General features: G+C 39.0%; 1 protein-coding gene across 4 annotated transcripts in view; it reads left to right on the forward strand.

Annotated features, from left to right (window-relative positions):
- The window catches only part of LOC125462011 (metal transporter CNNM2-like), a 202,860-nt gene that overhangs the window by 131,833 nt on the left and 57,876 nt on the right, over window positions 1-13,151 (forward strand). For all 4 annotated transcript variants that reach the window (XM_048551476.2, XM_048551477.2, XM_059652974.1 and 1 more), the window contains exon 3: window positions 5,552-5,689. In XM_048551476.2, coding sequence (XP_048407433.1) covers window positions 5,552-5,689 — 138 coding nt within the window. The remainder of the gene's footprint in view (window positions 1-5,551; window positions 5,690-13,151) is intronic.

Raw genomic sequence — 13,151 nt, forward strand, 5'->3', positions numbered from 1 at the left:
TCTTGGTATTAACATGGATAATGACCTAAAACCAAAGGAAAACAAAAATCTCCTCAAAGTAGATAAGAGAAAGTGCTTTAAGATATTTGACGTTAAGATATTCCCTGATTAACTTGTTCAGAGATGTTACTACACATTTCTGCAGCAGGTGGGGCCTGACACCAGGTATCCAGGCTCAGAGGTCAGGCCTCTACCACTGTTACACAAGAGTCTTCTTGCTTTTAACTACAACAGTATGGCACATCAATTGTCTCTGATCTGTATGATAATGGTTTAACACAGTGCTTGCATTAATTAGGGCTGATTTCACTGCAGAACTGTTAAAAACACTCCTGGGAGCGGAGTTTATTGCTTTGGTATTCTTGGTGTGAGTCAATCAGTTGGGAAGTCTGAAAATTATGGAAGCCCAGTTTATAATTTATGATAAACTTTGGCAAGTTAAGGTGGAAAAAGAAAGTGCTCGAGTTAGAAAAGCAAATTGCCCCAAAACTTCCAGTTACTGCTGGATATTTCAAATTCAAGAAGAATAAAGGGAAGGGATTTTTTGATCAGTTGTTGGATGAACTGAAGATGTATTGTTCTTAAATTGACAGTATGACAATCTTTTAAAAAGAATAATTTATGTGAATTCTTTGAACGTAAGAACCTTCAGTAAAAATGTATTAAACATCTGTCGGACTAAATTGATATTGCCTTGAATATGGATACTCTAAACTAATGATTGACTGACTGGTTTTGACACACTTATTACCAGCTCAAAATAATTAGACTATGGACCAGTTTGAGAAAATCGGTGCATTTTGGCAGAAAATTTTATGTATCTGAACCAAATATAAGATTCTGACTTTCGAAACATTTGATTCTTACCTGTACATAGAGAACAGGGACAACAGAGGCAGTTTGTTCTCGTCCAGTAAAGAATGAGTTAAATGGTAAGAAATAAAATCAGATTTCACATCTTTTAGGAATTTATATAGTCTCGAGACCTGTCCATGTTCATTGTCCTTCTCCCCAAAGATCCAAAAAGTTGACCTATCCTGGAGCAAACTGCAATAAACCTCATATTTATATAATATCTTTAACATAATTAATTATTGATTGTAGATTAATGGACGTAAAGCAGTAACAATAAATGGAGTATTTTTGAGCTGGTAGGCTGTAAATAACAGTATACTGCAAGGATAAACGTTGGACTTCGGCCAGCTAAAATCTAAATTGATGATTTAGATTAGGAAAATAAACTTGTGAATGCTGCTTTCACTGATGGCACATTGTTAGATGGAAAAGTAAGCAGTGTGAAGGACACAAAATGGCTAAATGTGCAGGTTGAGTGACTAAGAAGAAGGCAGATGAAAGAGTATGTTTGGTAGAAAATATAAAGATAAAAAGAAAATATTTTTGAATGTTGAGGTATGGGAAACAGGTATTCAGAAGATCGGGGTGTCCTTGAAACTTCAGTGTTGTTATGCATAAATGGTGCGCTGTTTGGCAGATGGGATGTTAACTTTTGCAAGAGGAGTAGAGAATATGAGGAAAGAAATCTTAATAAAATTGTAGAGGACATTTGTGTGACCACACCTGTAGTTCATTGTGCACTTTCGATCTCCATACCAAAAGAAAGGCATATTTATCTGTGGAATGGCGGTGTAGACTTGAGGAACCAAATGGCTTACTCCTGGTTACAATTAAGGATCACTAGAGTGGGAAAAAGGGATTGACCTATAAAGGGAGAGTGAGTCGATATGGCTTATTTCCTGGTGTTTATACGAATAAATGGTAATCTAATTGAAAATTCATAATGGGCTTGCAGTCTCAGAATAAGGAGTTGACTGGTTCCTATTACTTTTATGCTTTCTGATCACATTTGAAGATGGACAAACAACATCAACTGGAAAATTGCCTTCTCTGGAAATTGGTGATTCAGTTTTGATGCATACTTACAGTAAAAGTTGAAATGATGGACCCCTTTGAATTAAGTAATTTTAGCAAACTGTGACTTATTTTGGGGAAGACTCATTGATCATAAGGAAAGCTGTAAGTGTATCTGTAGTGACCTCTATTTCTACTAGATTATGTAAGTAGGAGCAGGTATAGGCCATTTGGCAACTTAGTCACACCTTCTCAAAGCCAACTAGGAGTGGAAAGTAAATGCTGGCCTAGCCGTCAAAGCCTATGTGAATAAAGATAAACCTCATCCATTTTGTAACAAAGGCTAACATTCTGTTGTCTATTCCCTTTTGTAGACTTTAGCTCCTTGAAGTTTGCTTTCTGACCACAATTTGTATCATGAACGATAGACAAAGATGTAATTCAAGTATTTGGCATACTATCAAAACACATCAAAGAAGCTGGAACAGCTTTAGCTGAGAAATACAAAAGAACATGTAACTATTTAACTCCATTGCTTTAAAATGGAAAGGACACATTGAAGACACTTGTGCATCTTGAAGGTTGAGGACCTGTGTATTATACTGTGCCAATGCTGATAAAATGTTATGTTTCAAGGAAATTTTCTTTTAAAATCTTGAAATGGTTATTTGGCAAGAAGCGGTACAAACCTTAAAAGCTTTAAACGCTTGTTGTGTGGGCATATGTAGTAACTATTTTGCCTATGTGTTTCCACAAATGGCAGTTGGATAAAATAATTGATAAATTTTTTTTAGCTGGTGCTGATAAGCTTAACAGAGGAACCTTCTTCAGTGCAGTGCTTGGAATTTTTTTTATATCAGATGATTCCAGAGGTATTTTTAAATCCATGTGATATCATAGAATGATCACAGATACTAGTTTTTGACACTTAAGGGCATACTCCCCTGAAAGGACAGCAGTTGGCTCATAACTTCAGGATGAAGTTAATGGGTCAAGCTAATTAGTGGAGCCCGTAACTTTCTGAAAGAGATGTGTTTTCAGCTAAGTGAGTCAAGGTGACTTTTATTGAACTGCATGCACTCAACATAATTTGGCATTTTCACCAGGCAGACCTTACTATCTCTCCAAATTCCCTATTAAAATGTGCTTCCAAATTGCATTTGAAAATATATTGTTGTTTTAATTTGTGCCACATTTTCAGAATTGGAGCTGCCTTTGCACTACCCAGAAATTTTCCCAAAAGCTCAAAGACCATAGGCTAATGGTGCCCAAAGAGTAGATAGGTTTTAGATGATTAAGCGCATTGTGCACAGTTTTCTCTTGCAGGAAAGAGAGGCAGATTGACACATGAGGAATAAACAAAGCAAATGGTCTGTTTTTCTTTATTGAAATTGTGTTACGGTGCAAGAGTAAGGAAGTTTTGCTGCAGTTTTGACGGAATTTCTTAAAGGGCCTGTGTATACCTTTAGTCTTTATACCCAGGAAGGATATAAATACTTTGGATGTGTTTCAATATTGGTCCATTCACATGTTTCCTGGAATGAGAAAGTTGTCCCAGGAGGAGCAAATAAGCAGACTGGGGCTATACTATGGAATTTAGAAGGTCAAGAGGTAGTCTTATTAAATCTTGTAAAGCCCAACGTGGTCTTGTCAAATAGATACTGACACATGTTTACCTTGACTTCAGAGTTTAGACGGAGGGAACATGACTTCAGAATAAGTGATTGGTCATTCAGAGTAAAGATGGGATATTTCGCCACACAAAGAATAGCAGATCTTTGCAACTGTACAGAGAATTGTGCATGCTCTTCTTGACTATGTCAAAATTGTGATTAATTGATTTTTGGACTAAATGAATTTAAGCAGGAAAATGGAGAGCTCAGCTGTGATTTTATCGAGTGATGGATCATGCTCATATGTCCCTGTGCTTCTGTTTCGTAATTCTTATTTTGACCAGACTATATAATAATTTTATCTGATTAGCTAGTGCTATAGTTGCTTTACAGGGGCCTTCATGCTCCTACGTGGCTCACTGTTCAATTAGTCAGTCCTCATTTTTGAAGTGACATGAATCTCTTCATATGACAAGTTTACCTATTTTTCTCCGAGATAACAATGTGTGGAGCTGGATGAACACAGCAGCCCAAGCAGCATCTCAGGAGCACAAAAGCTAACGTTTCGGGCCTAGACCCTTCATCTGATGATTTTTCTCCGTTCAGTCTGCACAGCCTTTTAAAGTTGTAGAATAGAATCACAGAATCCTGACAGTGTGGAAGCAGGCCATTCAGCCCATTGCATCTGCAACAACCCTCTGAAGAACAAAATCCACCCCTGTCCTGTAGCCCTGCATTTTCCATGGCTACTGCACCTAGAGTGTACAATAAATAATTTATTTTTTGAGCTTCAGGACAAAATAGTATAACAAGTCAAAATGATCTACTATGTTAGTACAGGTTCTGTGATTCTATGGAATGCTAGAGTAAGAAACCTTTACATAATACTACCTGTCTTCAATGTAACAACATTTTGGATCAGCTTTGCGTGTAACAGCAAGTTTGGCTTCGTAAGCTGTGGGAATGTGCTGCAGAGAACATTGTAGTGTAGCAAGTTCTTGGCCATTGAGAGACTGAAGCAATGGTACATCCACCGAAAGGGGTGGTAGGGTGCTTGGGGGTTGGGGCAGGTAGTAAGGGGATGGAAGATGGTTTAAATGAATGGAAATGCAGTAAGCTTTTAAAGTGAAATAATTAGCAAGCTTTATATGAACGCTGAGGTTGTGTTAAATTCCTGTGACTGAAAGATTAAGAAGGAAAATACTGAAATCGACTCAGCTGAATAAATAAGCTAATCAAAGGATGAATACTTTTAGTTTGTTATGCAGGGAATGCATAGTAAGTTTTTCTTTCACTCTGGCATGGAATATTGGCAGAGCCGATACAGTCGCCATTAGTTACACGTCTTTGATTATCCTTGAACTGATTGACTCTCTAGGTCATTTCTGAGGGCAATTAAGAGTCGACCATATTACTGTGGGCCTGGGGTCGAGACTTACCTGGTAACAAGACTGGATAAGGAAAAGAATTACTTGCCGCAGAGACGTTAGTCAACTGATTTTCGCTGTCACTGATGGCCAGATGGTCCCGACTAGATTAGCTTTGTAAATTCTTGAGTATCAGGATTTGCAATACCATGTGCTGATTTGTGTGGAATTTTGATTGAGAATTTCATGTTTGACAAGTTCAGAAATTTGTTTTCTTCATTTCGAATGTATCAATTTGGGACTTTACTAATTTATGTATGCACCATTCAGTAGATACAGTGCATGCGAGTGGGTACATCTGGGTATCGTAATATCCAGAGTTGAAAACATAAAATGAGAAAAAGCTTATTTGATCCTACTTGCCTTTGACAGTTGAGGCCGCAAAGGGAATGCAAGACATTTTTCAAATTGAAGCGAGATAGTTAGTAGGCCATAAAGAGTTTGAGAGTGTGGTAATAATTACTGAAACCTTATATTGTTGGGCATAGCAGCAGATTACTTTCAGAAAACAAAGTCACATCTTCAAAAGCAGTTTCTTAGCTGAGTGTTTTTAGAATTTGTTTGATATTTTTGATGTTCTAATTAAGGTATTTTTAATTTTCATTCATTTCCCTTCTTCAAAATGTTTTTCACATTTATAAGCTGATAATCGAACCAAAAAGAAAATTACACACCGGGAAAGGAAACAGGATTTTTCAGCCTTCAAACCGACAGATAATGAAATGAAGGTGAAGATTTCGCCACAGCTGCTACTAGCAACTCATCGTTTCCTAGCAACAGGCAAGTTCATGGCATCAATTACAAAAATATATTGGAATGAACACTAATTCTAGTATTCACTTCAGCATTCTCTTTTCTCTCTTTTTCAATTGTTAATATAGCAAGTAATTAAGTAGGTGATTGGAGCTAGTTAATTTAATTGATTAGAATAAGGGGGAGGCAACTGGTGGGACTGGTGTGTGGAAGGATCTGCAAAACTGAATAATCAATAACCTCTATCCACAAAGAAATAACTTGATTTCTGATTCACCAAATAGCTTGGATTAGAGTTTACATTGGTGGCTGAGGATGGTTGCCTAAAGGTGAATATTGGAAACTATGATCTTTCCAGACAGAATGTTATACTTTGAGAGATAATAGGAACTGCAGACGCTGGAGAATCCAAGATAACAAGGTGTGGAACTGGATGAATGCAGCAGGCCGATGCTGCTTGTGTTCATCCAGCTCCACACCTTATTATCTATGTTTATGCTTTGAGTTACTTTGGAGAAAGATGTCTGCAACCAGATGTAAAGTGTCAGTATTCAACGTACTATTGATGTTTCTTCAAGCCTAATGATAATGGAACAGTGAAGTAGATATATTTATGTGGGTTAATCCTTACAAAAGAAAATGCAACCTATGGCCTTACACTTGCTGATTTTGACTAGAAAGATCAGAACTGGGGAGACAAGAAGAAAACACTGGGGAAGGTTTGGATAATCTAGTAACATTTATGGATGTAATTTGTAAAGAAGACTTGCTGAAAGCATGTCAGACTTTGATAAAACATAGAAACCTGGATGGCTATTTCACAGAAGAATATATAGCAGACTTTAACAATTTAAGATTGAATAAAATCCTTTTGGAGATTTATAGCTTAACCTTTAAAGTTTTGAACTGTGCTGAACTGGTGAACATAGATACACTCCAGTATTAACCGGATTAGATTTTCAGAAACGGACATGGTTTTAGAACACATGTCAGCAATCAACAAAAAAAAACACATTCCCAGCAGTCTTTATGGCCAAATGGGGCATACTGCAGTGAATTGAGATTCGGATGGATAAAGCTTGTAACTAGATTGCTGTTCCTTCGCTGTCGTAGGGTTAACATACTGGAAAATGGTTCCTAACTGCTCTGTAGGTGTTCCTTCACCCAAGGGACTGCAGTGGTTCAAGAGTGCAGCTCACTACCATCTTATTCAGGTCAATTCATGCCCATATCCCATTAATGAATTTTAAAAAGTGGTGGTGTCAATATGAGGTTGTCTATATATAAGCCAAAAGGGTCAATATGAAAAGAGAATTATAACTAAAAGAAGTGTGAGGATACCCATGCTGTTGGCAAATGTAACAGACAACAGAAGTTGGGGAATTGTAACAAAAGAATATAAACCTCCAGAGATGCCAGGGGATGTTTTTAATTTTACTCAATACCATTATGCACTGACTTGTCCTAAAATGGAATTATAAAATTTTTGAAATTAGGAATGACATAGAAAATTCAGGAGAATGTACTGATCAAGCAGCATGAATTGTACTGATTACATGAACGTTCAATACTAAATATTTTAACCACAGACTCATTCAATTGCATTGTGTTCAACACTGGATAAATATCCACTGTGTACAGAGTGGATGTTTAAAATGTTAAAATTAGGTTCTTTTCAATAGTGAGGACCAAAGTAATGTTCAGGAATTTGAGATTCTACATGCTTCAGGTTTGGGGATGACAAAGTGCTGAAAACACTAAAAGGAGTGGTGACTGTCTGTAGAATAACTGGGGTAAGCTACTTTATCAACACAGATGTAGTGTTGAGTGAAATATCCTTACAGTTGACCAGACCGTCAATGATAAAGGCTTACATGAAACTGAATTTGGAAAATATTTTTGGGAAGTCAGTGGATTTACTGTTTATGCAATCTGGATATTATTACAACTTTTTAACAAGAGTTAAGTTCTCTAATCAAAATATTAAGGAGGTGTTATTGAAATCAGGGAAGAGAAGTTTAAAGGAAAAGAGGCTTATTATCTTTAAGACACATTGGCAGTTTGCCCATCCATCTTTTCACAGGTTAGGAGTAACTTAGCTCCTGACTCCCCAAAGTCTGTCCACTATCTACAAGGCACGAATCAGGAGTGTGATAGCATACTCCCCATTTCCCTGGATGAATGCAGCTCCAACAATACTCAAGAAACTTGACGCCATCCAGGACAAAGCAGCCCACTTGATTGGCATTACATCCACCAGCATCCACCCCCTCCACCACCGACACTCAGCAGCCGTAGTACGTACTATCTAGAAGATGCACTGCTGAAATTCAGCAAAGACCGTCAGACAGCTCTGTCTAAACCCACAATCACTTCCATCGAGAAGGACAAAGGCAGCAGATACATGGGAACAACCCCTGCTAGTTCTCTTCCAAGCTACTCACCATCCTGCCTTGGAAATAAATTACTGTGCTTTCACTGTTGCTGGGTCACAATCCTGGAATTCCCTCCTCGATACCATTTTGGGTCACATGGATTGCAGTAGTTAAGAAGGCAGCTCATCAGCACCTTCTCAAGGGAAACTAGGGACGGCAATTAAAAAAAATAAGTTCAATGTTTTGGAAGAATGATAAAAGAAGACTTGGAAGTCCAGAAAATAGTACAGTGCAGTTTCTGAAAGTGGACCGGAAGTGAAGATAGCTGTAGGAAGGGATCGTGAACTTGTGAAAAGAATGCTCATCGCAGGTGTGGCAGATCTTATAGAGTAATCCAGAACAAGAGAGCAAGTGGAGGTTACTGTTTGACAAGAATCAGGACTCTGGAAGAAACTGGGAATCCTACGAGAAGTAAACGTCCTTATGATTGAAAAGCTTTAGTGTCTCCAAGCAATTTAGAAGATAAGTTAATAGAACAAAAGAGTTCGTCGACACCTGGAAATAATTTTGTGTACATTGAATTACCAGATAGGGAACAGCAGCCTTATCGTACAGATGGATATGCACAGTAAAAGTGCTTCCTGATGGCACTAAGGCTAAAGCCAGACTAGTGGCTCAGGGTTTTAAAGAGAAATAGTGATCAAGTAATCAAAACATTCATGTATGTTCATTAATTTCAGAAGAGATCTTGATGATCATCTTGGCTCCTTTTGCAACATACTACAGGGAATGTAAATCAGTTGAAGAAAATGCTGCTTTTTTTTCGCAGAATGTAATGCCTCAAAGCTTGGTATTGTTAAAACCACATAAAGAAGCTAGTGACATTGAGGGAAGTTTTGGAAATTTAACAAGTGTGTTTGTGTTAAATGCTGCAGTGAGGGTATAGGATATCTGTTAGATCTGTCTCCTTGAAAATGGATTGTTTAATCTAATTTAAACTTAATGCATTGTTCTATTGGTATTGCAAAGAGAAATCTGGCAGACTGCTTTATGATGCATGTTGATTTTCCTTGGGGAGGTTCTACAGAATTTGAGTAATTCGTGTTAACCAAAAGGCAAATTGAAGAATAGAAATTTGTCTTTGGGAGCCTTAGACATTTTACAGTACAGGAGGAGTACACTCAACCCATCATATATGTTCCAGTCAACAAAGATTGATTACACTAATCCTGTTTTCCAGTTCTTTGGCCATAGTGTTGGAAGCTATGTCAGCATAAGTCAATATCTAAATACTACTTAAATGTCAGATGAGTTTCTGATTTGATTACTCTTTCAGGGAGTGTACCAGAGCCCCATCACCACCTAGGTGAAAAGTAAATCACTTTCCTCCTAGCCTACTTTCTCTTACCTTAAATCTATGCCTCCCTGGTTATTGACCCCTCTACGATTGAAAAAAGTGCCTTCCTTTTCACTCTATCTATGTCGCTCATAATCTTATACACTTGAATGAGGTTATTGCTCAACCTACGTTGCTCCATGGAAAATGACCTGCAGTCTTTCCTCATAGCTTCTCCCTGCAGTGCAGGAAAGTTGATAAATCCCCTTGGGTGCCATCATATTTTTCCTATGAATGTGATCAGAACGGCACATAGTACTCCTGTTAGGACCATACAGTTGCAGCGTAACCTCCCTGCTCTTGTATTCTATGCATTACCTAATAAAGGCTTAACCACCTTATCTATCTTCCCTGCTACTTTGAGGGATCTGTAAATATGCACTCTGATCTTCAGTACTTTCCACGGTCTGGCCACTTAGTGTATTTCTTTATTAGCCTTCCCCCAAGGGGATTACCTCACATTTTCCAAGGTTGCATTTCATTTGCCTCTGAGCAGTCCATTGCGGTCCACCTGTGGTCCACCTCCTCACCATTTACCACCTTACTAATATTTGTGTCATCTGTAAGTTGCTTGATTATATCCCCTATGTTTAAGTCTAGATTAATGATGGACACCACAAGAGCAAGAGCCCGAGCCCTGGCACTGAGTCCTGTAAAACCCAACAGAAAGCCGCAAGCCCTTGGAGAGAACAAAATTCTTCTCGTTGCTGTTCTGAAGGGGCAACTCTTAATTTTAAAACAGTTCCACCTAGCTTTGGACCGACTCACAAGAGGAAACAGTCTTTCCATCTCCATCTTATCAAGACCGTCCAGGATTTTTATATTTCAATTAAGTCACCCCTTGGTCTTCGAAGTCCAGTAGGAACTAGCCTAGTCTGTCCACTCAATCCTTGTGAGTCACCTGCTCATATGCATCAGATCACCTAAATCCCTCAGAATTTTGAGTTGTTCACCACTTACGTAATACTTTTGCTTTTTTTTATTCCTCCCACTAAAGTCAACAGCTTTGTGTTTTCCTACATTGTGTTCCGTCTGTCAGAGTTTTGCCCACTTGCTCAACCTGTCTATAGCTGTTTGCCACTTTGTCTTCGCATATGGGAAAAGCCAGGGTACAAGACACTGCCAAGTTTGATGTCAATGGTGGGTAAGATGTTGGAGACGATTCTGAGAAAGAGAATTTACATGCATTTAGAAGGCAAGGACTAATTAAGGGATAATTAGTATGGCATTGTGCGTGGAAAAATCCTGACTCTGAAATTTGATTGAATTATTTGAAGAGGTTACCAAGAAGGTAAATGAAGGCAGAATGGTAGACAATGTCTCCCTGGATTTTAGGAAGGCCTTTGACAAGTTCCCACATAATATACTGATTAGTAAAGTTAGATCGCATGGGATCCAATGACAGCCAATTGGATACAAAATTAGCTCAATGGTAAAATAAAGGGTGGTGGTAGAGGGTTGTTATTTAAACTGGAGGCCTGTGACCAGCAGTGTGCTGCAGGGATCAGTTCTGGGCCCACGGATGTTTGTTGTTCGTGTCAACAATTTGGATGAGAATGAAGGACGTATGATTAGTAAGTTTGCAGATTACACCAAAATTGGTGGTACAGTGGACTGTGAAGAAGGTTACCTAAGAGTACAGTGTGATCTTTATCAGATGGGCCAATGGACCAAAAACGGAAGATGGAGTTCAGTCTTGATAAATGTGTGATGTTGCATTTTGGTAAGGCATACCAGTCTAAGACTTACATTATTAGTGGTAGAGCCCTGGAGAGAGTTATTGAACAGAGGGAACCGGGGTGCAGGTTCTTCGTTCCTTGAAAGTGGCATCACAGGTATACAGGGTGGTGAAGGTGGTGTTTGGCATGCCTGCCTACATTGGTCATGAGTACAGGATTTAGGACATCATGTTGCGGCCATACAAGACATCGGTGAGGTCACTTTTGGAATACTGCATACAGTTTTAGTTGCCCTGCTGTAAGAAGGATGTTATTAAATTACAAAGGCAACAGAAAAAATTTATAAGGATGTTACTAGGGCTGGCGAGTTAGAGTTATAAGGAGAGGCGGCACTGGGACTATTCCTCCTGGAGCGTCGGAGGTTGAGGGGTGACTTTACAGTAGTTTATAATAAGTTCATAGAGGGGCAATGATAAGATAAATAGCCAAGATCCTTTTCCAAGGGTAGGGTAGTCCAGAGCTAGAGCGAATAGGTTTAAGATGAGAAGGGAAAAATTTAAAAGGGGTTAGAGGAGCAGCATTTTCACACAAAGGGATAGCATGTGTATGGGCTGAAATCTAAGAGGAGGTGGTAGCTGCAGGTACAATTAAAACATTTAGAAAACATTTGGGCAGTTTCATGAATAGGAAGGTTTTAGAGGGATATGGACCAAATCAAGCAAACGGGACTAGTTCAGTTTAGGAAGCCTGGCTGGCGTGGACAAGTTGGACCGAGAGGTCTGTTCTGTGCTGTAAGACTCTGTCTTAATGCTTTCCTACCCATCTTGGTACATCTGTGAATTTGACGACTATACTTTGCTCCCCTCATTCTTAATTATTGATTTAAACTGTAAAATGTTGAGGGTCAGCACAAATCCTGCAGTACTCCACTTGTTACACAATCCCTACAGTGCAGAAAGAGGCCATATGGTCCGTTATTTCTCCACTGATCTTCCAAAGATCAAATTACCCCCACCCCTAACATGGTTCAGTTTTATTTTTGACCCTGAGCAGATTTCCCATGTTCTGGCACTGGGCAGGCAACACATCCATTCTTTGTTTAAAACAGTGACAATCTTCCTCACTAGACTATCAAATACTACTTCATTCCTTGTAACTTCCTCCACTTGAATGGCTTCCAGTGCCATGGTGAGTTTGCACATTTCACATGTGACCCCTGCTGTCATCCAAACAGGCTGAGGGAACTTCAAACCTCCTGGACATTGCAGAGGCAGAACTCCTGTTTTCTGTGTTCCTTTGCATTGTTCAAACCCTGACTGAACAAATCAGAAAATCCTATCCCAAGTCATGTAACTTTCTCTTGGTGTCAAGAATCCAGATAACGTTTCCCTTCCCAGATACATCTCAGGGTCTGTAGTTTGGTCTTTGGCTCACAAACTCTGATCAGAAGCTGGCCAAACATTAAACACTTAATGCCTTCATTGGTCAGTGCATTAAGTAAAGGATTGGGACATCATGCTGTGGCTGTACAGAACATTGGCCACTTTTAGAATACAGCGTTTAATTCTGGCATCCTTGCTATAGGAAAAGTGTAGTTAAACTTGAAAGGGTTCAGAAAAGATTTACAAGGATGTTGCCAGGATTGGAAAGTTTTAGCTGCAGGGAGAGACTGAATAGGTTTTTTTTCCCCTGGAGTGTCATAGGATGAGGGTAATCTTTATAGAGGTTTGTAAAATCATGAGGGGCATGGATAGGATGAGTAGCCAAGGTCGTTTTCGCAGGGTAGGGGTATCCAAAACAATGGGCACAAGTTCAAAGTGAGAGAAGAAAAATTTCAAAGGGACCTGAGGGGCAACATTTTCATGCAGAGGGTGGTCCATGTATGGAACAAGCTGCCAGAGGAGGCAGCTAGTATTAAAACATTTAAAAGACATCTGGATGGATACATGAATAGGAAGGGTTTAGAGGGATATAGGCCAAATGGGACTAGATCAGTAGTTTAGGATTTCTGGTTGGCATGGATGAGTTGGATCGAAGGT

The sequence above is a fragment of the Stegostoma tigrinum genome, chromosome 20, assembly GCF_030684315.1.
Source record: "Stegostoma tigrinum isolate sSteTig4 chromosome 20, sSteTig4.hap1, whole genome shotgun sequence".
Classification (NCBI taxonomy): Eukaryota; Metazoa; Chordata; class Chondrichthyes; order Orectolobiformes; family Stegostomatidae; genus Stegostoma; species Stegostoma tigrinum.